General features: G+C 41.4%; 1 protein-coding gene and 1 long non-coding RNA gene across 3 annotated transcripts; one reads left to right on the top strand and one right to left on the bottom strand.

Moving 5' to 3' along the window:
- Positions 1 to 1,672: 1,672 nt before the first annotated feature.
- Positions 1,673 to 27,787, top strand: dusp14 (dual specificity phosphatase 14). 2 transcript variants are annotated; one of them, XM_082504031.1, is made up of 2 exons: positions 1,673 to 1,829; positions 23,668 to 27,787. In XM_082504031.1, exon 2 carries the CDS (start codon positions 23,773 to 23,775, stop codon positions 24,406 to 24,408), a length of 636 nt encoding a protein of 211 aa, XP_082360157.1. In that variant the 5' UTR covers positions 1,673 to 1,829; positions 23,668 to 23,772; the 3' UTR covers positions 24,409 to 27,787. The 2 variants fall into 2 exon arrangements, with proteins under 2 accessions (XP_082360157.1, XP_082360156.1); XM_082504030.1 differs by lacking the exon at positions 1,673 to 1,829 and adding an exon at positions 15,609 to 15,934.
- Positions 3,922 to 10,926, bottom strand: LOC309687523. Its single transcript, XR_014270791.1, has 2 exons — positions 4,215 to 10,926; positions 3,922 to 4,098 (listed from the first exon to the last, which is right to left on the bottom strand). It is a non-coding gene; the product is annotated as an uncharacterized lncRNA (long non-coding RNA).
- Positions 27,788 to 27,857: the final 70 nt, after the last annotated feature.

Consider the following 27,857-nt stretch of genomic DNA (forward strand, 5'->3'; position numbering starts at 1 on the left):
GCCGCTGTGGAGTGTGGTCCTACATTGTTTATTACATCTCCAACTCGGTTTGCTCGTGGGTTTTATAAGTTCAAGACCTGCAACACGATCACACGTCTCTGCAGGCAGTCAAATAAATAGTTCACGTTGTTTGTGAAGCTACAGTATCGAGCGTTCCTCTTGTATGATGCAGCTGTCTGCACACCAAAGAAAGAGGTGAAGAAAACACCTTGTGAGTGTATTTGCACATATAATATAGCAGCGTAGCAGAGGGGTACATTTATTGCTGCAGCCTGTTACACCCTGTCTTATTTGAAACAATAACAGGAGTATAGATAGATTAAATAAACAGGTTACGAGACAGGAAGCATGATAAAAAGAGTGTACTAGGTTGAATAGTAAACAAGCAGTGGCATGTTGTGTGTGTGTGTGTATGTGAGAGAGATAATAAATGATTGATCAGATGATCTGTATTTTTCAGACAAAGTACCAGTGAATAAATTGCTAACTCACTAATTCAACAGGATGAATTCCTGAAGGAACAAATACGAGAGCAGTTTGATCAGTTGATCAGATGAAAGTAAACTGTAAATTAATTACAATGGTATTAATTGAAATTAATGCGAGTTGGCTGTGCTTACAAATATATGCAAAATTAGCGCATCATAAAAATTACATTGAAAAGTTAGCAGAAACCTTTGTCACTTATTTTGATTGCCCAACACTTTAATTCATTTTCAGAGTGTCAAATACTACAGTCATGTGAAAACAAAGGTTTTTGCAGTTTTCCATTGCGTCAGTTCATTGAGGTTTGTGGTTTGGTCATTTATGTTCTCTTAAGGTCCCACCAAAGCATTTCAATCAGGCTGAGGTCTGGACTGTCTGTTCTAGAATACTTTGGTATACAAAGAAGTTCATGGTCGACTCAATGACCGCAAGGTTCCCAGGTCCCTTGGCTGCAAAACAAACACCCGAATCATCAACCCTGCACCACGGGGCTGACAGTGTGAGGTACTTGTGCTGATATTCTGTGTTTGGTTCTGACATTGTGGCCAAACATCTCCACTTTGGTCTCGTCTTTCCAAAGGAGGATGTTCCAGAAGTCCTGTGGCTTGTTCAGATGCAATTTTGTTGCCATGTTTTTCTTAGAGAGAAGAGGCAATCCTTCCAAACAAGCCATATTTGTTTTTTGTTTTTTCATAGATAGAAACCTGTGTTGAACATATTGAGTACTCCAGGATCAGTCAGTCCAGTGTGAGTGAGTGTATGTGTGTGTCAGTGATGAGGGGACTTATTGAGAATTCAGCAGCTTGATGGCTGGGGGAAAGAAGCTGATGCAGAATCTAGCTGCTCTGCTGCAGATGCTGCAAATGTTGCAAATGGGTGGGGAGAGGTGAGCTCTCCTCAATCAGCACAAAAACTAATTTCTGCTCCAATTTGAAATGACCAGGCTGTTATCTGTCCACTCAGGAACTTTGTGCTGCTGACCACCAAGTGTGACTCTGCTGCATCCTACTGATTTTTGTTTTTCAACATTTTGAGTCAAGTTTTTAGTGTTGCACTCGTCCACCAGCTGGCTCACTTCCTCTGCATGGGCCTAGCTGTCATTATCTCACATGAGGCCTCATGTGTTGTAAACAGTGTGTTGTAAACAATACTGTTGTAAACAGTAGCAGGCCTCAGGGTTATTAGTGGTTGATCTGGCACAGCAGTCGTGGGTCGTCAGAGTGGACAGCAGTGGGATCAGGACGCGGCCCTGATGGCAGCTCAGGGAGATGATGCTAGAGGCATTTTTTACCTGCCCAAACAAACTGGGCTCTGGTGAGGCAGTCTAACAGCCAGTTACACAGGTAAACCCTTTTATGCAAGTGTTGTGGAATGATGGTGTTAACTGCTAAACTGATATCCATGAACAGCATTTGCATGTATTTTATTCTCCTCTAGATGTGCCTGGCTTAGAAGCAGCACAGAGGGCATGGTGTCTTCTATGCAGTGATATGGGCAGTAAACAAACCAGAATGGGTTGAATGCAGGAGGTAGTCAGAAACAATGTGGTCCTTTACCAGCCTCTCAAAGCACTTCTTCATTATGTGGATGAGTGCTACAGGGCAGTAATCATTAAGATGAGTGACTGTGGGTATTTTTGGGTACTGGAATGATGGCAGCAATCTTGAAACAAGATGCTATGACATCTTGTCACATGTTCAGTGACATGTTGAAGATTTCTGTGGGAACCAGAGCTAATTAGTTGGCATACTCCTTGAGGGCCCATCCTGGTATGTTTTCAGGGTCCAATGCTTCCTTTATGTTCCCTTTTTCTCAAGGTCTTCCAGACATGAGCTGTTTCAAGACTAAACGCCTGCACATCAGGGTGTGCAGGCAGGTGTTACAGGTGTTGTTAAGCACTTTGAACTTCCCAAAATGTTTGTTTAGGTTGATTAAAAAAGATTATACTGTTCTCACAGGGTGAGTGAGTAGGGTTAGAGTCCATAATGGCTTTGATATCCTGCCACATTCACCTGGTACTTACAGGGTCATTGGAGAAGTTTCTGTATTCTTGTACCGTGGTTTTGCTTGGCTGCTTTTATGGAATGATTCATGTTGACTTGTTGCTGTTCTGAGTGCCACAATGTCATCTGATTTAAACACATCATTATGTGCTTTGAGCATCGCATGTATCTCTTTACTCATTCACAGTTTATTGTTGTCCAGTATGTGATGATGTTTCTGGTGACAGAGACATCTTCCATGCACTTCTGACTATATGCAGACACAGACTTGGCATGCTCATTCACATTTGCATGTTGATTGTCAGTTGCAGCTGCCAGGAACATGTCCCAGTAAGCATATTCAAAGCAGAGCAGTCCTGTAATGCTTTCAATGCTCCTGCAGGCCAGATTCTCACTTGCTTCATGGTGGGTTTTTCTCTGATTAGCAAGGGCTTGTATGTAGGAATCAGTATCACACAAAGAACCGAGGTGAGGAAGGGGTGCTGCCTTAAATGTTTCCTTTATGTTTGAATAGACTAAGTCCAGTGTGTTCTTTTCACTAGTTGCAAAATCTACATGATGGAAATGAGGGAGAACTGTTCTCATGCAAGCCTGATTAAAGTCTCCTGTTACAATGAAAACACCATCTGGATAAGTATTTGCAAGTCATTGATGGCAGTAGAGAGTATTCAGGGCTTCCTTGATATTTTCACTGCAGGGAATGTGCACAGCTGTGATGATAATTGTTAGGTATTTTGATACCATAGTAGCATTTACAGGATATTGTTTTATACAGGAAAACTGTTACTCAATAAGGCCCAACTACTAGTTGTTTTTCTCTTTCTATGTGACCCAAGAATTAATGTGTAGGACTCACAAGCTGGTACCCCAAGGTCGAAAACACCACAGAGATGAGACCACTTCCTTACTCCCAGCCTCCCTTTTTCTTTATCTCCTGGAAAAGGCTCGTTAAAGGCTAGGTGGTTTGTTTCAGAATTCACTGATGAAAGAACTCTGTATTCTATGTCTAGGAGTGTATTTTGCTGGGATGATCATAAATTATAGCTGAACTGATAAACTACACACAGGATACTTCTTTGTTCACAAGGCAGGAAGACGTTTCCTTATTTGGTCTGTACCGGTTTGAACTGGGAAAGCTGACACACGAACCTTTTTTTCATCTATATAAACTGCTGTGTATCAAATAAACCTTTGAGTCGATTTGGGAAGACAACCTGAAGCAGTCTGTGTTTCCTTGTTCTCCCAAGCTGCTCCCGACGTCGTAACTAACCCAGCTGAATGGCATACCTGAGTGTTACTTTAAATAATTAGGAATCTTAGAAGGAAAGGACAGAACTCTGCTTATCGCTCACGCCACGGAGGAAACCCGGGAAGGCAATTTCCTTCAATTTTGGTGTCAGAAGTGGGATTCCTGACAGAAGGTAAATATGCGTCTTTCATATTTATATAGAGACCATATTATACCTCTCTCAGTGATCGATCCATAAAAAAACGGGATATGCTGACGAAGTTTCACTTAGTGATCCAGAGAGATACACTGACTGACTTCCTCAGTCCCCGAATAAAGTAAATTAACCCTTGTGTGGTGTTGGTGGACACAGGAAGTTGCCTGTTGTCTTGAATATTTTAATTTTGTTTAAAAAAATAATAATAATTAATTGTTTAATTAAACGTACGTTAAAAAGTGAGAAGTTGCTCACTTAGAAAAGTGACACAGAAAGTTGCCTGTTGTCTTAAATACTTCTCGTTAAGTGAGAAGTTGCTCACCAAAGAGTGACACAGGGAGTTGTCTGTTATCTTGAAACGTACGTTAAGAAGTGAGAAGTTGCTCACTCACAGAAAGCTAGTAAATAATTAAATTTAATTTTGTTAAAAAAAAAAAAAAACAAAACGAAAGAAAACTGAAAACGGGTCTCACAGACCCGATTACCATACAAGGGTTAAAAGCAGTAAATTAAAAGCAGAAAGACACAGGAAGTTGCCTGTTGTTTTACGAGAAGTTGCTCGTTAAGCGAGAAGTTGCTCGCTAAGTGAGAGTTGCTCACCCAAACAAAAATTGCTAGCAATAAATTTAAAGTGACCTCAGCTGTGCCGCAGCGAAAATACTAACATAAATCCTCCTAGCGTGTAAACCCCTCTGGAAATCACTGAACATGGGTCAGAATTATTCAAAGACCACAGACAGGTCCGATAAAAAATCTAAAGTACCTGTAAAACCAAAAATTAATAAAATACAAAATAAAGTCTCAAATAACGGCTCAGTACAACTCCCATTTCCGGTTACGTGTAACCTACGTCCGCGAATCGGTGAAGACGTCCATGATCACGTATCCAGAACATGCGGGAGTGCTTATGTGACTGACTTTGTTTACAACTTAAGAAGTTCAATGCATTCTAATTTATTTCCGGAGCCTTATCCCGAACGATTATCGCCAGAAAACAGGTCAGTAGAAATGTTGAATATCATTTGTGATAAGAAAAGTAGTCTGCTTAAAAAGTCCTGTAGAAAATATATGATAGAATGCCGCGACGTGATGCATCAAATGTTACCGCTATGGACAAAAGGAGGGTAAATAATGACAAAGTCGCCGATTTCTTTAAGAATCTAAAGAAATTCCTGCTAACAATGTCCAGAGACAAAATTGACTTAAATGCAGTAACTATGTGTAAACAGAAGCCTGATGAATCTATCCTAGTATTCATGAAACGCTTTATGCACTGTTGGACAAGCTAGAGGTGCAAATTTAGCTCAGTTTTCCAGCAGCCGCAGACACCCAAAGCAAAAATGAATTTGTGTATTTCATTTAACATAAAGGGTGAAATGTTTGCTGACACTGATAACAGCTTATGTTTTCTCTGCCCTATGTACCGACATGATGGAGAAGGAACATCCTCTGTGTCAGCTGGACCCTCAGCAGAGAATGAACTCAACATCCTTTTTGTCCGGTACTCTATGTCACACACTGTGCCAAAACAAAAACGTGTACAGACGCCACTACCAGGTAATCCCATGACTGGGAGCCACACTTTTGTTTCTCTCACACTGTTCAACAACATGATAACTGCTCACACAAGTGAAGGTCAAACAGTGATTTTGTTACATAACTCAGACATAGGTTACGAAATATGTCGACACATAGATCTAACCTACCCTATCCACTGTACTATTTCTGCACTTACGTTGCCAGCTGAATACCAGAATATGACATTGTGGTCTAAAAGTGAGAATGATATAGGATTTATTGACTGTACACTTTATCACGTACACCTATTAAAACACAACAAGCAGTATATGTCAAGCAGCATCCCATTTCCACGGAAAAAGCCGCAGCCCTAGATGTCATGATAGGAGATTTATTGACTACAGGAGTAATAAAGCCCACACTCCTGTCAATCCTGTGCCAAAGCCTAACAAACCTGGCGTATGGCGTTTCATACAAGACTTAAGGCAAATTAATGCAGTCAACATTCCTCTGCCACCTCTCGTTTCAGATGTTCACAGCATATTGACATGCATTGCATACACATTTTACCGTGGTGGATTTATGCTCCGCTCCTTTTTCTCATGAAGACACACAGCCGTTATTTGCATTCACACATAGAAATAAGCAGTACACTTGGACTCGTTTGCCCCAAGGCATGATAGACAGCTCTGCTGCTTTCTCAATGGTGCTTCACTCCTCCAGGGCTGCACCCTGATCCACATGTGGATGACCTCCTCCTCTGTGCTGAAAGTGAAAAACTATGTCAAACTGCTACACACATGCTTCTCCAGCACCTCCAAAAGACTGGCCACAAAGCATATGCAAAGAAAATGCAGTACTGTCAGACTTCTGTTCAATATTTGGGATTCACACTGTCTCACGGAAAACGTTCCATGACTGCAGACAGGGTCAAAGCTGTGACCTCTGTCCCTCGTCCCACTACACAGAAGGAAATGTTGTCCTTCCTAGGCATGGTGAACTATTGCAGACAGTGGATACCAGACTGTTCTTTTCATGACCACATTCTGCGTGAATGCTGCAAAAAAGACAAGCCTCCTCGAATACTGTGATCCACAGAAATGACTGTCTCTTTCAATGCATTAAAGGGAGTGCTGACCTCCGCCACTCAAAGGTGCTGCCTGAATTGTTCAGGAATGCCGGCCTGCCTGAGGGCAGTAGCAGCTTGCTCTATCATGATAAGGGACTGCGGGAAGCTCACACTCTCACATGACACTATTCTACACACCAATCACCAGGTCACGACCATTGTAGCAAACATAACTAAACAACATATGCAAATCTCACTATGAAAGCGAGCAGCACACCTGATTCGCCAGCACATTTATTGATCCTATGCTGTGTTCTTCTGACCGACAGGATGGCTCAGACAGGCTTGACGTTCATGACTGCATGACACGTATACAGGAATCCACAGCACCATGTCCAGATTTAGAGCAAACACCTATCTCAGACTCAGCCACGGTTTATGTGGACGGGTCCTGTTCAAGGCCGAATGACAACTCATTTCTTTGTGGCTATTCAGTGGTAACAGTGCCTGACATCATACTAGAGGCTCACTCATTACCATTTCACTCAGCACAAAAAGCAGAGCTCATGGCTTTAATACGCGCCTGTGAGCTACATTTGGATAAGCATGTGACGATTTACACAGACAGTCGCTATGCATTTGGCGTTGTGCATGACTTTGGCACATTGTGGAGACAGAGAGGATTTAGATCTGCTGATGGAAAATAAATTGCTAAATTGTGATTTTGTTCAAAGACTTTTTCAGGCTATACAGCTGCCATCGGCCGTTGCAGTTGTAAAAACGAAAGGACACAGTACAGCTGACACAGACGAAGCAACAGGTAATGCCTTAGCAGACGTGACAGCCAAGGCTGCAGCTGCATCACAGCTCCCACCTCCGCAGGAAGTATTATCTGTGCCCATACAGCTGCCACTTGTTACACTCCCAGACTATTTAGAAACAAATGTTGATTTAAAATTCATACAAGAGCAAGCCTCTGCATGTGATTACACCTATTGGGAGAATAATGACTGTACCTTAGATGACAGAGATGGCTTATACAAAATCTTAAGGGTTTGATTGCCCTCCCATATTCCCTGATGCCAGTCCTTGCCCGACATTTTCACTGTGTGAGTCATGTCGGACAAAGAGGGGTAATAGGGGCAATAAAATCAAGATTTGTAATTGAGAAAACATTGCATGCAGTAAAAAGCATATTAGCAACCTGTCTAACATGTGCGCGAACTAATGTAGGTAGCTCAAAAGCGAAACATCAGCATTTACCACAACCAGATTTTCCATTTCATACATTACAAATTGATTTCACACATATGCCAGCACAAGGAAGCATCAAGTACTTACTGGTAATAGTGGATCAATTTAGTAAATGAGTAGAAATTATTTCCAACCTCAAAAGAAACTGCAGAAGTAGTCTGTCAAAAGTTGAGCAATGAAATAATACCCAGATTCGGAATACCTCACCAGATTAACAGTGATAGAGGATCTTCATTCACATTAGAAGTAATTCAAAAGTGTGCTAAAACTTTAATGACCTGGGTCAAATTACTTACTCAAGTCCTGTGTGAGATTAGAAGGACTCAATCTGCAGTAACCAAATTATCTCCATTTGAAATAAGACTATTTCCAAGACCATGGTCAGCTTCCAGAGGGGCACCGCTAGTAGAAGGTGATGTATATTGCATTGTCCACTGATGTTCACAACCTGGTAGAAAAACTGAATAATAACTATCAGAAAGTTTGTCTCTCTCAGCCTTTCCCCTCCACAGTTCCACCAGTGGAGACAAGGAGACGCATGTTGGAGAAGCCACTAAAACCAAGGACACTCTGGGAGGCCGCGTTTTCCAGCCCCCCAGGCTTTACTGGCAGTGACGAAGAACCAGCATCCTCACAGACGGACAACCTCAGTGGATTCATGCCAGCAGGGTTAAGACCAGCCCAATCGGACCATCTCAGGCGTCGGATCAAGCAGACGACATCTCCGGCGAGCCAGCGCCCGGAACTAGAGCAAATAGACACACACGGGTAGATGACATCTCCGGCGAGCCAGCGCCCGGATCCAGTGCACACACGCAATCACTGATTAACACACAACGTCTGAAAGAACAACGACAAGGTACTCAAACATCCAGCAGGAACAGAAAGCCAAAAGTACCACATGATGTCTAACCTGATAAAGCCAGACTCATTCCATCCTGATAATGGAGAGAATGAAATGCCCATTGTCATCATACGACGCTTATTCTGTGTCTCTCGAACCTGGGACCAGGCCAGGAGACGACTGAAGAACTGTTTTTCTTATATATTGTCTTATATATTTAGGTTATTTATCATATCTATCGCATTAACCTTAGGATTTCTCTTTGCTATTTTGTATTGTAAACTGCAACCATGTTCACATTTCTGCAGGTCATATTTTGCTGACTATACCTCATGCTCCATTTTGCAAGACACCTACTTAATGCACTCCTCACGTTCCCTAAAATCAGTAAATAGCAACATAGACGCCACTAATAAACCATTTTATGCACCCTCTAGAACAGGAGCTAACGCCTGGTATGAAAATGCCAGAACAGCCGCTCGTGATTTAGGAAACAGTAACTGTTATGTCTGTTCAAAGGCTAATCCAGAACAGGTAATAGTAGGATACCCCATATCCGGTTTCCCCCTCACTGAGGGACTAGAGAAAATCAGCGGAAATAATGCTCTCTTTAAAGACGCTTTACAGTTGACTCTGAGCCCTCTCGACTGCCTACTTAGACACACACACACACCAACTAACCCTGAGACTCCATTAGGCGAATTATTGAAGTTATCTAGTGACACCGCAGGGACCTGCGCCCCAATGAAACGCCCTAAGAATAGGTTAAAGCCCTCACTGCCCTTAGGACAGATCCCTCTCCATTTTAATACTAGTATGATATGTCTGCGCAGACTAAAGTTAACTGGCCCAGACACACACATAGATTATACAAAGGATAACTATACATTCTTCTCTGACTCCCCAGGTGCACGCTGTAATGAGACATGGCTAGCTGTCTCTGTGGCTGAAGTTGTATCATATCTGGAGGAACACACACACAGTTCAAGTTCGAGCAGAGAATCGATCATTGTTCCCCCAGACGGTGTCTTAAATGATACTGACTGGGGGGAGTTAGTTAAATCACACATGGTCACGCGCCTGACCAGACCAATCCCACATGCTTATTGGTTGTGCAATAATACCCTTAGATTAGCTTTACCTGTTGATTGGACCGGTACCTGTGGTCTAGTAACCGTTGATGTATGCTGTACTTTCATTCCCAATAATACCGCTCCTAACGGTTCATTCACACAAGCTATGAATAAACTTGAAGCATTGCAGATAGAACTAATTGCCAATACAGGTCACGGTCAGTGGCTACATAAGTGGCTACAGGACACGTTTGGAAGATGGAAGGAACTAATTGTAGCCTTTGTAACCGTTGCAGCATGTTTTTGATGATTATTGTCTGTTGTGTGGTACCCTGTGTACGTTCAATGATAACCCGTATAGCTACTAGTACAGCTACTTCAATGTATTTGCAATTGGCACAAATTGACCCAGATTATGTGTCAGATGTTACCAATGATGTTCCTGATGTGTATATTGAACATTAGGTTGTGAACTATTACATTTTATGATTTGCTTTTTATATTATGTTATTACATTTGTGATTTTTCCTTTCTATTTGAGTTATTATTTTTAAAAATAATAAAAGAGGGGAACTGTTAGGTATTTTGATACCATAGTAGCATTTACAGGATATTGTTTTATACAGGAAAACTGTTACTCAATAAGGCCCAACTACTAGTTGTTTTTCTCTTTCTATGTGACCCAAGAATTAATGTGTAGGACTCACAAGCTGGTACCCCAAGGTCGAAAACACCACAGAGATGAGACCACTTCCTTACTCCCAGCCTCCCTTTTTCTTTATCTCCTGGAAAAGGCTCGTTAAAGGCTAGGTGGTTTGTTTCAGAATTCACTGATGAAAGAACTCTGTATTCTATGTCTAGGAGTGTATTTTGCTGGGATGATCATAAATTATAGCTGAACTGATAAACTACACACAGGATACTTCTTTGTTCACAAGGCAGGAAGACGTTTCCTTATTTGGTCTGTACCGGTTTGAACTGGGAAAGCTGACACACGAACCTTTTTTTCATCTATATAAACTGCTGTGTATCAAATAAACCTTTGAGTCGATTTGGGAAGACAACCTGAAGCAGTCTGTGTTTCCTTGTTCTCCCAAGCTGCTCCCGACGTCGTAACTAACCCAGCTGAATGGCATACCTGAGTGTTACTTTAAATAATTAGGAATCTTAGAAGGAAAGGACAGAACTCTGCTTATCGCTCACGCCACGGAGGAAACCCGGGAAGGCAATTTCCTTCAATAATAACAGTACATTCAGTGGTCAGGTAGAAGAGCCTAGCTTTTACAAAAAACGCTGTGTGTGAAGAGCTGTGACTTGAGATGACTTCAGTATTTTTGCACAAGCTCTTTTAAGTTTAAATGCACACACGACGACTACAGGTAATAAGAGCACAGCTTCAGAATATTATTGCAACACTTGGAATGGATGGATTTAGCCATGTCTTAGCTTCTGGTAGTCCAGTTTGTTCTCCAAGAAGCGCAGATGTTAACAAGGAGGACATAAGGGGTCTTGGGGCCTTGCGTGCATCCTGCATGGGCGATCTCCCCCTCTTCCATCAACTGCAATGCTTTCTATTTTTCTATTGCACCACCTTCTTCTACTCCACTAGCAGACAGTGCTGGTAGGAGACTTTACTGCTTGATGTACCAATCATAGCTCATGCAGCTTGTGTAGCCAGCTACGCAGACCTTACAGAGTGCTTGCATGTATAGTTCCTAAACTGTTGGTTTCACAAAGTGCTACCAATGACTGACAGTTGTATATTAGTTTGGCTTTACCATCCAGCAGATTCACAGCCAAACGATCCAGTTTAAGGGCATTTGAGACATTAAATGTCTTTTACTATCAGGAGCCAGTGCAGCTGCAGCCAAATAAGGTGCCACCATCTGGCATCAAGTTAACTCTAACATTTAACATGCTAACTGAAGCCTGTAGAGTCTGAGATGTAGCTCTTGGGTATTTCTATGAACATTGCACGGTCTCACTTTGGGGTGAATTTTTTACAACAAGTAAGTTGCATTAATTTATTATAGTTAGCCAAAAAAAATTAGCTTTGTGTTTTAGATTAAATATACCTAGTATATCTTAGTTTAGCTGACCAGAAATTCTTAAGGTGCTCCAATCAGTGTTTAGCTACAGGAACACTGTTTTAATATGTTAACAAACAATCCTGGTCTCATTCAAGGTGGCCAAAAGTTAGTCTGGGAGGGTGTGACTCCTGTAGATGAAACAGAAGTCTGTAGATAACCTCTACTTTCTTGAGCTATGACCTAAATATAAAGTTAAGTATACAGTTTAAGGCATCGGTTCAATATGCTGACTTTGTAAATTACTGTCTGCATTTAGAATAAACTCCATTAAAAAACAATAAAACACACAGGCTGTGTCTATGCTCTGAATGGCTATGATTCACCTTTTGCTTGAGGCGTCCTTTTTGGAAAAAAAGAAGATGTCGATGGTCATAATGGAAAACACGACTTCAGCAAGTACAGCTCTTGGATTCCTGAGTGCTGCTCTTCATACATTCATTAACTTGTTTATTTTCTGTTTTACACTTCACGGGCGCAGCATTCATGCTGGTATCATTACTAAAGTGTATTGGTGATGAATCATTCTCTTAAATTAATCAGTAACAGCCTAATGTTGCAGATAGAAAAAAACAGTAAATTGTCGGTGTTTTAGAGACCCAAACACAATTTCACAAACCAAATTTTCAAGGGGAGCTTACAACTTTTTTAAAGAACAGTTCACATCCTGGTTTTAAATGTTACACCAAATATACTGATATATAAGCCTAAAAGGATTTTATACAAAATATAAACTACCACAACCTCAAATAACCAGATGGATGGGTGGACAGAAGAAATATGGTTATAAGTAGAATAAATGATTACAGAGTTTGGCTGGTGGGTGTCAGTTTGGTGTGACTGTGTCTGTAGTCTTCATTAAGTCCTGTTTGTATTCATGTAAAGAAGCAAAACGAGTTTCATTCTGACTTTAGTGATTCCATTAACAGGTTTGTTTGTTCCATAGCTGTAGCTCACAGTTTTCAGGGAGGTGCTTGATCCTCCCACAGCTTCTGTATGAGGAGTGATTGATGCCAGGGACACAGTAGCATACGAGGCACACCTGCCTCTGATTGTTGATTCTCACCTCACCATGCTTCTACATCATATTCAGTGCTTTTTAGTAATAAATAGTCTTGACTTTTTGTTAATTAAATCAAGCATAGCAATAACCTTGTGGGAAACGTTCTTGGGATTATAGAATTAAAACACTGATAAATTATTTCTTTCTTTCCACTCATTGTCAGCCTACATTAGCTGTGATAGATTTCAAACTAAATGGTGGTCAGAGCATGGCTGAACTAAGGTCAGTAGGCTTGATTAAGGGGTTACCACACAGAACTGCAGCTGAAATAACAGTAAATATTTCAGGTATACAGTCTGTTCTAGATTGCAAAACAACAAAGCCTACTTTATAATCACATGTCACATGCCAACTGTGAAATCACACAGCCTCATCATCTTTTACCTGGACTTAAAGGTGTGCCAGATTTAGTGCAGTCTTCTCCTGAGCAATAGGCATGGCCACCTCCTCATCAGCGCTGGTATAGGATTTGAAGAAGTTTGACAGTTTCCTCCAGGAAGTCGTATCTTTTCAAGCTGCAGCATCTTCCTCTTTATATCCAGGGAACCTCTCCTGTACAGCTATAAGCTTGAAATGGCAGTAAAGCCAGATATGACTGTACGCTCACATCCCCGCCAACTGCATCATACTCACCAGTCTGGAAAAAACAGAATGGTTCAAAATGACACTAAAGTGCAGTTGTAACATCACTTTTGACACACATTGCTGTTTATGAGGGCGACGTGAGCAAAAAACAGGTGTTAGCTAGCCCTGGAGTTTGGAAAGTTGCATTCAGGTAAAAACACATTTGTACTGCACATGCTAAATACCTAAACACATAAAGTGTGTATTTTTTAATATTTGTTATTGTATTGAATGAAAGCACATCTAACAGCAACAGCCCCACAGCCTTGAGACAGCATTAAACCTGTAGAAAGATAAAACCAGTAGACATAAATACAAACTAATTATTCCCAATTCAGAAATGCCAGTACAGGTCTCCAGGACCTCTCAATTATATTCAGTCTGTTCTCACTGAGATGTCTCTGTAGATACTTGTTCAAAGCTCAAATGTGGGTAGAAAGTTCTTTTTCCACCGCTGTAGTATGAACTTTTCAATCACCTGATGATGAATGATTTCCACTAATTGGAGCATCTATGTATTTATCGGGAGCTTTAATGTGTCATTTGAATATGTTCATGTAAACAGGTTTTTCCTGACTGACCCAGCAATTGTTTTTGTTGCTGCTGATTGATTCTTTGTGTTTGTTTGTTTTGGTGATAATATACAATAATAAGGCTCATACAAACTTTTATTTTTCATAAAAACACACATTAGAAAATCTACCTCCAGTAGAAAAGCTTGGTGTTGTCAGTGTTGCTCATTCATTTCGGAAATGAATGCAAACTGCAAAGTAGCTTGGCCGCAGTGCTGGCACGTCAGTGCATCGAAAAGCCACAAGTTTCTACAACAGTCGCATACATGCGAGAATATGACCACCGCAGTCTCTCTAGTTTCAAGAATCACAGACAGAGACAAGCACGGCTAGCACAGACTCAAATCTGATCACCCATCTGGCCATCCTACATATCCAGTGATGTTGGGGGCTACATACATAGTGATGAACTAGAGTTAAATGCAGTATTTATTATGTTCTAGCTGAACTTTTTCTTTACCGCTTTTTCCACAAGGACTAATTTTGCCATCACAACCACCCGCTCAAATTATAATTGTCTTAATAATTGTAACGGCAAGAAGAAAGAATAAATTCAGCACCTGTCTCACAAAAGTCATAATTTGAGGGTTACATTAAAAAAGGATTGTGTATGTGTCTTGTGTAGGTACTTCTAGGTGTCAGTCATGCCTCTGTAAACAAATTACTGTGATTTAGCTCACAGAGTTTCAGTGCTGATGTCCACCCTGCATACAGAGTGGAGAGATACTCTTGATGTGATAGAGAACGGAAGCGTCACACGAGCCTTCGGTTCAGTCAAGGTCTGTGGGCTAAGGTGGAAACCACAGGCATTATGGTTGGTAACCTGCTGTTAGCTCTAACCAGGTAGTTTCTGTTAATTTATTTCATAGTGTCTGTTTTAACTTTTGCATTGTTATGCAAAAATAATATATACGCCTATGTTAAATTTTGTGACTGTTCTGCCCTTTTGTGCGTTTCAAAAACAATTACATGAACTGTCTGTTGGTTTGTTTCATTTCTTTCCAGCACTCTAGTAAACCATGATAATAGTTGTGTTTGATGCATAATGCACAAATGATCAAGCCTGGTCATATTAGCTTTGCTTCTGTGGGTAGTTGGGGATGGGTTTGTGTGGGGGTGAGGGTCCCCAAATAAAATTCTGCTTAAAAGACCCATAAAATTTTGGGCCAACTCTGGTGGTGATGAATGCTAAGTGGATGGGCACCTGTTTTTGCCTAGAACCCCAATAAACTCTAGAATCACCAGTGTAAAGAACCGTCATGCACTTGACCCTCTGACAGTCCCACAGCTGTGGGGGGTGTTTCACAGTCTGTGATCAGTCTCACTGCCTCTGGTTCCGATCCCAGCTTTTCATCCCTAAAAATCGATCACACATCGTGAAGGTACTTTTACAGATCGCTCACCTTAGTTTATAAAATTCCTGTAAAACTAGTGCAGTAAATCGGTTTATGTGCACTTAGTCTTGTTCAGACGGTGAATCTGGAGCTTGAGGCTCATTCATAGTTCGGCCACAGCCCTGTAGATTTCAGACTGGCTGAATCTCCCAATAGAAAAGCCTGGAATCATCTCAGTAAGCCAACATGCTCCTCCTGCCTCCCCCTCCTCCCCCTCTGTGTGGCACTGATCACCCCTTACACTGGAGGCAGCGCTGCCCTCTGCACGCCGCACAACCAGGCGGATGTACCGATGGCTCGTACTGTATTTCTGGTGACTTTCACGTGATGTTATTGTGTGTTGCGGGCTGTTTGCCAACCTCTCGCCTTCTACCCGGCCGTGTGCATGAGCGGACTGGCAGGAGGTAGATGTGTGACAGCAGCAGATCCGTGCGCGCCGGTTTGGTGCAGGCGGCGAAGGCGCTCTGAAAACCTCCATCTCTGCCTGAGAGAGAGTCGACTGGTAAGTTGAGTTTTCCATCTGACGTTGAGCCAGTTTATCGGCATTATGAGGACCTCATATAAGATGCCTACTTATAAAGCCTTGACTTATTTTTTTTTTTTAAAAATGGGTTTTCCGGGCAGGTTTATGTCCCGCTTTTTAGTTTTGTGATGTAAGCTGAGTGAAACTGGAGAAGCGAGCGCGCCTGCCAGGAAAGCAAACGTGTCGCTGACACTTCCATCAGGCATTTTCTACTTACTAATATTCTCTATTTCCGACAGCCCAACTTGTCACAACGCAAGCACATCTCCGCGTCACGCGCACGCGAACGGGCATAGGAACGTGCGCAGAGGAGCGGTCCTCATTCACGGCTCGTTCTTGAATTATTAAACTTGAGGAGTCATTCACTTCAAACTCCACATTCTAGACTCGTACTGGTTGCTGAAAACGAAAAATAACGAGACATGGCTAATTATAAAAGTTTAAAGTAGTAATCTATCTGCTTGTCATGTTCCCAACTGGTAAAAATGTGTGTAAAATGTCGTAAAATACTGAATAAAAGCTTCTAAAAATTTTTTTTAAAGAAATCTGAAAATTTAATGATTTCTAGTTTACTATCAAAGGTGATAAGGAAAAGCAAGAACAATTCACATTTTAAAAAAGCTGAAATTAGTACATTTTTGATATATTTTAAAACAAATAGGAAGAGTTGCTGGTTAATTTTGGCAGTGTTTGACATTCCCAGCTTGTGGAATCAATCAAGGATAATAAAAGGTTAAGTCTGTGTCAGTCTGTCATTTTTTCCCCATTGTGTAGAAGTAGAGTCCATTTATCTGTCTCATGTGTCTGCTACGGTGAGTAATCTCTAAAAGCGACACTAAGTGTTTCATTTAAAGACAAATTTGTGGAAAACATCTCAAAGGAAAGGGAGGAGGCATCCTGTCTCTTACTACATGACATGTGACCATCTGTGGCCATCAGTGATTTTCCCCTTGGTGCGACATATTGAGGTGTGACATTGTGGATCTGGGTGGTGCTGCTGCAGCAGGAAGGTGCCAGAGCCGAACTCTCATGTGGCATTTGTCCCTCTGTTTCGAAACTTTCCCTCCTCTGAACCAACAGCAGCTACTGTGTGCATTGTTTGTGCTGGAATCCAGCTGCATTGGAGACATTTGAGAGGCCATGCCCTTCCTTGCTTGCCCAAAAAGACCGTCCCTGTCATTGCTGCTCATTCTCCCCAGATCATTATTGAGTCTGTGCCGAGACACTTTCAGACATCACTCAACCTGAGCAGACTGCCTCTTTTATTGAGAAACTGCAGCCGTCTCCGGCTATTTCAGTTATCTCGTTTCGGTCAGGAAGTTCAGTTCTATCAAGGTTTCACTCGTTAGTGTCGTGAGGACGAGGTTGCCAGCGGGACCGCCACTCTAATTTTCCTGCAGGTGGGTCACGTTTCCAATTTGTGTTAGCGAAGGTGGAACCGGACCCCTGAGGAATCTCCCCAGCGAGAGAGCAGCGTCACAAGATTTGTGAGGTGGCACCAACTGTTGACAGATTCATCTGAGTGATTGAGAGAGGGGATGTTTCTGAAACATAAAGGAGATCAGAAGAAGAAAACTCGAAATTTAGGTGATTTGAGGGAAATGTCTCATTGGGATTTCTCAGAAAGATTTTTTTTTCACAAATCAGTTTTAAGAATTTAATGGTCTAAAACACAACCATAAAAGACACCGTCGAAATAGTTGTAGCCTAATGAGAAATTAAAAATGTGATTGCCTCCAATGTGGATTTATTATTTTTGTTAATAGGTTTAGAATAATTGGCTTGGAGAATTGACTATTATAGTAATGAGGCTATAATAATGAAAATGTATATAATAAAACAACTTCAATTTGGTCTTTTGTAAAGTTCAGCACTAATTTGTAGTAGAGTAAAAGTTGGAATGCTGTCCTTTAAATCCTCAGAGTAAATTTGACTGACAGTGAGCTGCAGCATTTCCAACGTACAGTAGAGTTTTCAGTGACGACAGCCTGTGCATAATTCTCCCTCCTCCGCTTCTGCCCTGCCAGGGGTATAAATAACCATGTGGATGAAGCAAATCTCAGCACAGCCCAGCGCTGTGGTTCATCAGCACTTTGGAGAGGGCCTGGGCTTATTTGGTTTTCTTATTTTCTTCTTTTCCCCATTGATGTGGCTACCGCTGTTGCACTGTTGGTTACTTGGTTGCCCAGCAACTCAGTTTGTGTTATCTCTGTCTGTGAATTATTGCATCAGCTGTGCAATACATAGAGACTCACGACAAGGCATCTGCTCGCAGGTCAGGCTTAGCTTTTGTTATTTTAGAAAGATGTCACTGGAGATGTTACACTCAGACTGATGTGGGTGAGATTAGGGACTGGGATAACTTTAATAGTGGAGAATCATCTGATTTTTATTTTGAAAGTTCATCTATTCAACCCTTCCTGTTTCATCTTTCTCTAAGCAGTTTTTTTCCCTATCAGCTTCATCGCAAATGAGTCTCTTGTCCCACATTTGGTGTAAGGTGTGGGACTTGAACTGGTGGAGAACCCCTTCATGTGCTTTACAGAGAAGAATTTATTTCAGTTCAGGTTTATTTATATAGTGCCAATTCACAATAACAGTTGCCTCAAGGCATTTTATACTGTAAGTTAAAGATCCGACAATAATACTATGAGCTAGCAATCTGCGAGGGTGTGAAGGAAAAACTCCCTTTTAGCAGAAAGAACCCAGAGGAACCAGACTCAGGGAGGTGCAGCCATCCACTGCGACTAGTTGCAGGTCGAGGCAAAAAGAGGAAAGAGAAAAGAAAAAGACTATAGGGAAATGGGGAAAACACACAATAAGGAAGAAAAGGCAAAAAATTTATGACATGTTTCAATGGTATATAAACAGGTAGAGCACAAATAGAAGTGATTGAAGAAGAAGTACTTAGTGCATGAAGTCCCACAGGAATTTGAGCCTATGACAGCATAACTAAGGGAGGGTTCACAGTCACCTGATCCAGCCCTATTAGTTTTAAGCTTAATTTTCAAAGTAGAGAGGGTGTCTGTCTCCCAAACTGAGAGCTGGTTCCACAGGAGAGAGGTGTAATAGCTGAAGGCTCTGCCTCCCATTCAACTTTTAGAAACTCTTCGAACCACAAGTAAGCCAGCAATGCATTGTTAGGATAGCCTTGTACTATGAGGTCTTTTAAGATACGACAGAGCCTGATGGTTCAAGACTTTGTATGTGAGGGGAAGGCAGTTCGTCTTGTAACCGGAAGGTTGCCGGTTCGAGCCCCGGCTCGGACAGTCTCGGTTGTTGTGTCCTTGGGCAAGACACTTCACCCGTTTGCCTACTGGTGGTGGCCAGAGGGGCCGACGGCGCGATATGGCAGCCTCGCTTCTGTCAGTCTGCCCCAGGGCAGCTGTGGCTACAACTGTAGCTTGCCTCCACCAGTGTGTGAATGTGAGAGTGAATGAATAGTGGAATTGTAAAGCGCTTTGAGGGCCCCAAAAAGTGCTATATAAATGCAATTCATTATTATTATTATTATTATTATTAAGACCCTGTCCCACTTTCTTTTTTAAGGCCCAGTGTATGCTGATCTGGTATACCTTCAAAAACTTTATAAAAGAATAATTACTAGTTTGTATCCATGTCCTCCAGACTCATATAGTATTTAGTGAATATGGATTAGCTGATCACCAAAGAGTCAGTTCAGTCACGTAGTGGTTAGCTTTAGTCCAGGCTCTTCAGTAATGAAAAGTTTTTGAAATTATGGTGTCAAAGTGATGTTGACCTTTTCACTTTGTGCGTGTCGTCATCTTTATATTTCAGAGTGATTGAGTTTTGGCCAGAAATTTGAATTACAAGGTCACAGTGGCATTTGACTATCAAAATACAATATAGTTCTTTTAGAGTCCAAATGATTTTGCTCAAAATATAAGGTTTAAGAGATAGTGAGGTCGTTAGGGTCCATACATACATACATACATACATACATACATACATACATACATACATACATACATAAATTTTTTTAACGTGGAAATGAGCAGTGATTGTTTGAGTTAGCAGCAACAACAAAACACATCGTCTGTCATTCAGTTCATAGACTGACTACTCCTCACTGATCGTTACACAGGGAGGTGTGCCTGAGTTTGAACTACAATATCAATCTTTCTGCAAAAATGACAGTAAAGCACTATGAAGGCGCTAAAGGTGAAGTGAACTGAACAATGAAGATAACTCATTTGGGAGAGTCTGTTTCAGAAATCTTTATTGTTCTGTGGTTCTGCTGCTTGTGACGTCTCTGAGACCTGTTCAGCTCTAAAATCCTCCTCAGCTAGTTACTTTTTCACATTGTAATATAAAACTTTTGATTTAGGTTTAACATCCATTTTGACTGAAGGACCCACCACTCGTTATTGAATGATTAAAACCACGAAGACCCCATTAACAAATGAAGTGATTGCATGATTAAAATTGACTAAAAAAGTAAATTGTGGCTCATTTTTGGCTGCAGTTGGTCTGTGGTGCTTTAACTGATTTTCCTTATTAGTTAATCTTCAATTATTGGTATTTAGAGCTGCCTAGGCGCCCAACCCAGCAATTCAAAAACCAAAAATCTATTAATTTACTGTCACATCAGGTGAGGTAAATCACTGCTAGTACTTATTATGCACTTGATGCTCCTGCAGGAAACTTGTTCACACTCTGATGTAGTCTTGTGATTTTGAGACTGCTCTACAGTGAGAAACATATTTGTTGTTTTATCACAAGTGGTGGCGCTGTGGATGAAGGTGCAGCAGGTTTATGGCAACCATTTCACAGCAAAGTCCATGGTGGATGGCAACCAGGAACACAGCTGATAGCATTATTTTGCATTATTTTAGTTTATCCTTTCGTTCCTTTTTTCCTTTTCTTTTTTTTAAAAGGGAAGCAGGCCATGCTGGGATATCAAAGCTGTGAGCAATACAAGGAAAGGCTTTTCTAGCCCTTGGGGAGATTAGCTGCTCCATGACTTACTGATTTTCTATGCAAGCTTTAGGCAATAAAATCATTAACAATCTTGCAGGCAGAGAGAAACTTGTTGGGAAAAATAAAAGATATGACTGATATTATTTATATTATGGGTTTTAAAGTGCTCCTTTTATGTTGATTTACAGCTAAATGCTTTTGTTCTTTGACTTCCAGAGTTGAGTAAAAGTTAAAAAGAATTTAAGGGAACACTTAAATCACACATCAGCTCTTGGATGAATGAACTGTCCAGTTGAAAATCTTTACTGACATACACTGTGTAATTTGTTGAGAACAAAGTGACATAAAAATGGTGAGCAGACATCAAACTCATTATTCTTCTGTGGGCTGGATTCAAAATCACAGCAGAAATCAAGGTTAGGTTTGTTTGAAGTGTTTTTTATGGTATCCCTTTGTGCACCAACTCAAAACATCCTCTGCCTGAAACAAGTCATTTTAACTGCTTTCCCTTTAACCTCAGTGTAATAGAAACAATAATAATATCAAAACTTATTTCTTAACAAATCATTATTATTTATATGCCTACATTCTCCCTTTCTATTACATTACATTTTCAATCATGTTGTTTTGTAAAATGAAAATCTACTTTTCTTGCAGCCTGCAGCTTTTATGGAAGTATATTCCACATTAGTACTCAACAGTGTATTTACCAACCTTTTGATTATGGTAACGCTTAGTTTTCAATAATTTAAGGTAAAATTTGTGTTGTATTTATATAAAAAACAAAACAAAAAAAACAACCAGTATAAAATCATTGAAACAAACACAAAGCAAGGCAGCCCAGAAATGTCATCGCTACAATATGTCCTGGGTCTGCCCCAACCTCCTCCCAGTAGGACATGGCTGAAACCCCATAAAAATAACATCTGCCTGATCCACCTCAGGTGGCATCTGCAACACTGCTGGACCAATCTGTCTGTCAATCTCCCGCTCCACCCTCCCCTCACTCGTGAACGAGACCCCAAGTTACTTGAACTTCTTGCTGGCGTGGAGCGGGAACTCTACCCTCTCCTGGCTGAGAACCATGTCTTCAGGTGCTCCTCCCAATCACTTTACCAAGTTCATGCTTTGATGAAGTCAAGAGAATTACCTAATGGAATTTGGAAAAAAAGAAACAAATTGATTGACAAAGTCATAAAATTGGGAACAATTAAAAACAAAACAATAATAATAACATCTGTGAGATATGACAAAATACACCTCTGGGGGTCTACATGGACCCCAGTCAGTAGAATGAGGGTTAAGGCTGTCCTCCTTTAACCTGACTTCCTTGTGATTGGCTGCGTCTTAGAAACGATAGGATTAAACAGCAGATTCCCTGTTCACAGTCAGAGCTGTGTGCATGAGATGACCATGTTAAGAAACATTTTATGAACACTCTCTTTGACATCATACAGAGCCAAGAGTAGGAAAAGAAATGAAGACGAAGATTTTGGCTCACAGGGACGTTACCTGTACATGTGGTGAACTCTTGATTTGAACATGAGCGTCCACTGTTGTAATAACATGACAGAAAATATGGAAAAGCATAGCAGACACTCTTCCTTGCATTAAAATGAAGCATCCGCTCATCAAAGGGGGGGAACGAGGGATTAGGATTTGATTTACCTTGCAACCCTTTTGTGCATTGAAAGCTGCGATCACAATTTAATTGCACCTTCCGCACTCATGCTTTTGATTAGAATTTAATTCACAAGAAGAATCCCAGTCTGCAAGGTGACGGCACACAGCAGTGTTTTTGCCATGCGTCTTGTTAACCAGACCGCACTAGAAATGAAGGAGAAAGACCTGCCAGCCTAGACTGGTGCAGGATGTGTGGATGACGCACGACAAGTGCAACAGTGTGCGAAGCTCAGCCCGGAGCTGTGGGTTCTCCGCTGATAGTCTAAGCATTGCCACAGGTGTTTCCATCAGTTGAGCACATACAGTAGTATATGTCATATTACAGTTTCCATAATATAATTTTCCTTGTATGTGCTGTACTCTCAAAGAGAGTAGAGGTAATTTTCCTTTTAGGAAAAAAAAGAGAGAAAAGAAAATGAAATTAGGGTGGCAAATCGTGTGTTTAAATGAAGTTTGGTATGATCATACAGTATGTGTGATTAGCTTCCACCCTGCTGTTTGGTGCAGTGGAGAAATGACATTAACGGCAGGAATAGCCAGAGAGACGAGATGTAATCTGTATGTGGGAGCCGTGGATGGATGAACATGAGATGAGGTGAGTGTTTGCCTGCGGGACGTCTGCGCTCACATGGCAGAGCGAGGCTCGTCTCAGCGTGCGGCCATTCGACCTGAATGTTGAGACACGTACAGTAGAGTGACTGGTCTCTGCGGCGCGGCGGATTCTTGAAAACCCCTCTCGTATAATTTTGTGATGTGAAGCCGGGGGGCTGCGGGCTCACAGCTTCGTATTTTTAAATGAGTTCAAACTATTTTGACTCTAACAGCTTTTTTTGTCTGGGTTCTTAAAGTTTGAAGACGCACTCTTACAAAAGCATTTCCTTTTTTTTCCTCTCTCTTTTTATCCAAACCATTTCATGGATTCGCAGCACTCTGCCCTCCAAAAGAAGGATCTTAGTGCCCTTGTTTTGTAGTGTTTTCAAACAGCAGTCACGTTACTCATCCTTGAAGTGTTTTTATGTTTGTCAGCCTGCACTGAAATAGAAAAATGTTTAATTTAGATAAAAGCTAAGTCTGCTTTTGTATTTCAGGAGCTGTCTGGCTGGTGCCGCTGCACTACTATGACTCTGAGCTCATGAAGATTTTGTAAAGGAAAAAAGAAAATCCATTCCTGTTAAAGTCCACTTGTTTTCTCAATGGCTTCCCGCAGCCAAGGCTTCTTCCACCATCATCATCACCACCACCATCCCAACTCCATGGTGCCTGCGACGGTACCGAGGCTGCTGCCCGAAAATGGCAGCCTGCTGGGAGGCATCGCACAAATCACCCCCAACCTCTTCCTCAGCAGAGGAAACGTGGCTTCCAACCGCAGCCTGCTGCTGTCTAAAGGCATCACCTGTGTGGTCAATGCCACCATTGAGCTCCCCAACTTTAACTGGCCTCACATGGAATATGTAAAGGTCCCACTGGCAGATATGCCCCACTCCCCCATCTCCTTGTACTTCGACAGCGTGGCCGATAAGATCCACAGTGTGGGACGTAAGCGAGGGGCGGTGTTGGTGCACTGTGCAGCGGGAGTGAGCCGCTCCGCTTCTCTGTGTCTGGCGTATCTCATGAAGTACCACCGTGTGTCTCTGGCCGAGGCCCACGCCTGGGTCAAAGCCCGCCGCCCCGTCATTAGGCCCAACGGTGGCTTCTGGCGCCAGCTAATCGAGTACGAGAGGAAGCTGTTCGGCAGAAACTCTGTTAAGATGGTGCAGACGCCCTACGGGGTCATACCTGATGTTTATGAGAGGGACCGCAGGAGCCTCGCTCCATACTGGGGCCTGTGAGAGAGGCAGTGCCGACTGTTCAGTGGGGGATCGAGGATGAAAGTGAAGCCCTTTTGGCCTTCTGGACTGGAGGTTCCTACCTGCTCTGGACAGAGGAAGAGAAAATGCACAAGTGTGCGTGTGTGTGAAGCTTAATTAATGAGTGATGGTGCTTTTGGACAGAGGGAGTTCAATCAAACCCTGGCCGTTGATGGTGCTGCTGTTGATCCAACCAATTTTCTCCAGTTAAGTCTTTAAGTGGGAGAAAGGGGACTTAAAACCCAGAATCCTTCGGACCAGAGGATTGGATGGGACCACAATGATGTCAGACACCAAAACAAGATAAAACTTTGAGTTGAAGTCAGTGCCGTCCTTCTCTGGGTCTGTCTTTCCAGCTCCAGCGGATGATAGAGGTGTTCAAACAGTGATGTGACTGAAGTTCTGTTCCTGACGTGGTGTCATGTGGTGGTATTGTGCCAGTTTTGCAGTAATCCTTGGTGTGAAGGGCAGCAGCATGCTCTTAATTTATGGTAGCATTAAAGATAAGTGTACAGAAAAAAATATAGGGAAATTATTCTATTGGAATGTAATGATAGTGAGGGGGGAAAAAAGCTTATGATGCATTTTAACTGAATGAGAATCAAAGATGTTATAGCAACCTTTTTTAAGGTGAAATTTGAAAAGATGTAAGCTAGGAATCGAGGTTTAGGGAAAGCTCCTGTGTAACACAGGGTTGACTGTTCCATCCTCTGACCACACTATGTTATTGTAGTGCTATTTGATGCTATATTAAAGAAAATATCTGCTGCCTCAATAGAAGTGGTAGCTCTATGAAGTCTGTTTTCCATCCCACAGTTTTTGCCTTTTATCCAAATTCGGGTAAGGCTGCAAAAAGATCAGCACAGCACAGAAAAGACATTTTATTTTCTGTCTGGAAACTGGTCCACCTCTGTGGTGTAGCGCTCTTTTGAAGATCAGTAGGCTGAAGATCTTTTTTTTTTTTTTTTCTTCTTTTTTTTTTGCTATCATCTGCAGGGTGAAATTTAAACTTTTTTTGCACGCTCTAGCCACACTTCAGAAATACTGGTTGTAGGTCTGAGACATGCTGCAGTAAATCATAATAAAAATACACTTTGGGACAATTATCACATAAAAGATGAATAAATACAAAAATGTCTGCATACTTCAAGTGATATTTTCCTCTTAGAGCCATCAAGTGGACTTTTTGTGTCTGTAGAATGTGTTTCCTTCTCATAAAGCCTGGCTTAAAATCCAGTTTTGTAATATTTAAATCCTACATTCATGTTCACTGTCTCACTATCTAGTCTCTACTGCTTTATTTGGGGTAGTTTTTTTTTGCATTTAGTGACATTCTAGTACTATATAATAGTATAATATAGTACTATATTATTCATATAGTGTGACAGAACTATAGATAAACTAAACATAACCCTGGTTGAAAAATTGGTTGTTGAAAAACACAGCTTTCCTCAAGTATAATGAATTTGTATGTATTTATTGAATTTGCTCAGATTAAGCTTCTTCTGGCCAAAGTCCAAGAGTATATCCATCAAAAGAAACACATTATCTCTGTAACCACACAGTGGGACAAAGAGCCCTTGTACCACAGAGTGCAGGTGCTAAAATGGACAATATGTCACCTCACCATTTCTTCCTACAGTACAAAATTGAATCGAAAATATGGCCCTTTAATGGCCCTAAGATCCCTCAGAATCAGCTGTTAAAATGCATTGTTGAACCCCTCTGTGTTGTGTGAAACAGACAATGATGAATCACATGGTTAAGGAGAGGTCATTCCTTTGTGACTACTTTATTTGAAACACCTTTCAGTTATAATAACAGAAAGAAGCTTTTCATGTAACAGAAACAACATTAAGAAAAATTCACTCGATATGCAAGATGCTTCATTGTTTCAGTCGTCAGTCACGCAAACCTAGAGATCAGCCAGCAACCACCTGGCAACCTCCAGTCGCTCGGGGAAAAATGTGTATTCCCCAACCAGTGACTGGCTGCTGAAGGTTGCAAACTCTTGAAAGGTGAAATCAGTCACGGAGACCTCCTTTTGATTGTTTTGGTCTTTGGCAGATAGTTGCCTGTAGATTCCACGCAAGATGCTGTTTTGTCTGCAAGCATTTGTCAGCGACTACAAAAACCTCCTTGTGATTGCTTTGGTTGCAAGCAGATTATCACAGTTGGCTGTCGTTTGCACGCAAACTACTTGCCAAGCGATATTGAAACTGGAAAGAGTGTGATGCAAACCAGAAATGGAGAACTTTTGCTTACAAATTATCTTTTTCAAGTTTCAGTACTTTACTGAGAGCAGTTGGCAAGTGTTTGCAGACAAGTCAGCATTTCCCATGCAAACTTCATGTAACCACAGCAACCTGCTAGCAACCAAAGCAACTGGAAGATTTTCTGTGCAACAACTTCTCTTTCAGCAACCTCCAGCAGCCACTCACATTTTTCCCTAGTGATCAGTGATTGCCCGATGCTTGCGCTGAAGTGCTTGCCTTTGCTCTGTTCTTGGGCTAACTGTTAGCATAGATGTGGTGAATTTTATGGCATATTTCAACAAGCCACCGGCTTGTGGACATATTTTAAGGCCACTTCTTGGTAACTGTCACTACATCCATATTTCTTTTTAATATAATGAGAAACTCTGTTGCAAACCAAAAAGAAAAGCAAAGAAGCAAAAAAGAAAAAACTGTATTTTTTTTCCTAATAAAAAGCAACATTTGTGTGTGTACTGGAGCAATGATTAATAAATCTATTATTTAAGAAGAAAGCAATTCTTTTGAGACCACAACCATGCAATGGTGCAATAAAATGTCACTTTGTAGTACTACTGTAAGAGACCAGCACTGAGCTGAAAATTTCAAGCCACGGAGATCAGTGCACAGATGCTTTTCTGATATCCCAGGTGTAAAAAGGAATAAAAACACCAGAGGTACGGGATTGTACGAGGATGTTATTTCAAACCCTGAGACAGTGACATTAAAATGTAAAAACATAAAAAGATAATATCACTCTTTGCATTCACCCCTACACCCATTGTTTTGGACTTTTACCAGAATCAGAGTGCACATTTAAAACAAAACTGAAAGCATAAATTTTCTCTTTTCTTTTTCTAACTGTGAATGGAGACATCTCCGGGATTTTTTCACATGAACAGGCAGCAGTCTTTCCTTCTCCAAAGGCCTCTTGATGTTCAATCTGCACAGCCAATTTCCCCAAGAGATGTCTTCAGATGTCAAAAAAGCGTTCTGTCATTCATTTCTTTTTGCTGTGGTTACAGAGCAGCAGGCAGATATTGATGAGCACCATTTGTCTTGTGCCCACACTTCTGAGGGACCTCCAGAGTGGTCCTAACAATGAATTCCATTACCCACAGAGACGCGGCTCGCTACAAAATGCTCAAGTGATGGGCCCAAATTATACAGCGCGGACAC

Source organism: Aulonocara stuartgranti, assembly GCF_965226115.1.
Source record: "Aulonocara stuartgranti genome assembly, chromosome: 14".
Taxonomy (NCBI): domain Eukaryota; kingdom Metazoa; phylum Chordata; class Actinopteri; order Cichliformes; family Cichlidae; genus Aulonocara; species Aulonocara stuartgranti.